Source organism: Austrofundulus limnaeus, unplaced genomic scaffold, assembly GCF_001266775.1.
Source record: "Austrofundulus limnaeus strain Quisiro unplaced genomic scaffold, Austrofundulus_limnaeus-1.0 Scaffold4465, whole genome shotgun sequence".
NCBI lineage: Eukaryota > Metazoa > Chordata > Actinopteri > Cyprinodontiformes > Rivulidae > Austrofundulus > Austrofundulus limnaeus.
In genome coordinates this window covers 1,935-2,640 of record NW_013956867.1, presented here as the reverse complement: position 1 = coordinate 2,640, position 706 = coordinate 1,935, and the positions used below count along the sequence as shown (strand labels likewise).

The window sequence follows — 706 nt, the reverse complement described above, 5'->3', positions numbered from 1 at the left end:
GAACTCCAGAAAGAACATCCAACTTTGCAACATCTTCCCATAAACGATTACCAACCAGACCATTACCCAAGATCACTGAGATTCCCTCTATCGGTAACGCAGGGCGCACTGCTAATAATGCCTCACCCTGAAACAGTTCACACTCAAGCATTACTTTGTGCAAAGGAACAGAAAAAACATTTAACCCCATTCCTTTAACTGGAATGCACGTGCCCGTCTCAGAATCAGCTGAAAATGACAGTACATCAGCACAAATAAATGAATCAACTGCTCCTGTGTCTCTCAAAATCTTCACTGGGACCTTTTTATTACTGCCTGGCAATGACACAAAACCTTCACGAATAAATGGCAAATAAGCACAAACTGCAGAAGTAGACTCCTGTATATTTGCCACATTTCTCACTGGTGCAGCCAAACCTGCTCCCTTAGGAGTAAACTGCCCTTGCTTCACACCTCTTTTAAACAAGAAACAGTCTGCCCTAACATGTCCACGTTTATGACAAAAATGACATACTCGATCCTCACGACCAACAGTACTTCTATTGAAGCGATTTAACCCACTTGGTTTAAGAAATGACTCACTATCTTTGTGTGTATTATGATTAAAGTGTTTAAAACCCACCTTATCCACAAAATCTTTATGAGTCAATATGTAATCGTCTGCCAAAACTGCAGCATCAGAGACCTTTACCACCTTCTGTTCATT

The 706-nt window shown here is 40.9% G+C and overlaps 1 protein-coding gene across 1 annotated transcript; it reads right to left on the bottom strand.

The window, feature by feature from the left end:
- Positions 1-706, bottom strand: LOC106512139 (uncharacterized; the record flags this gene model as incomplete). The annotated part of the gene is given in 1 exon segment (XM_014000820.1): positions 1-706. A coding segment is annotated over 1 exon segment (706 nt), but the record flags the coding sequence as incomplete, so codon positions are not given.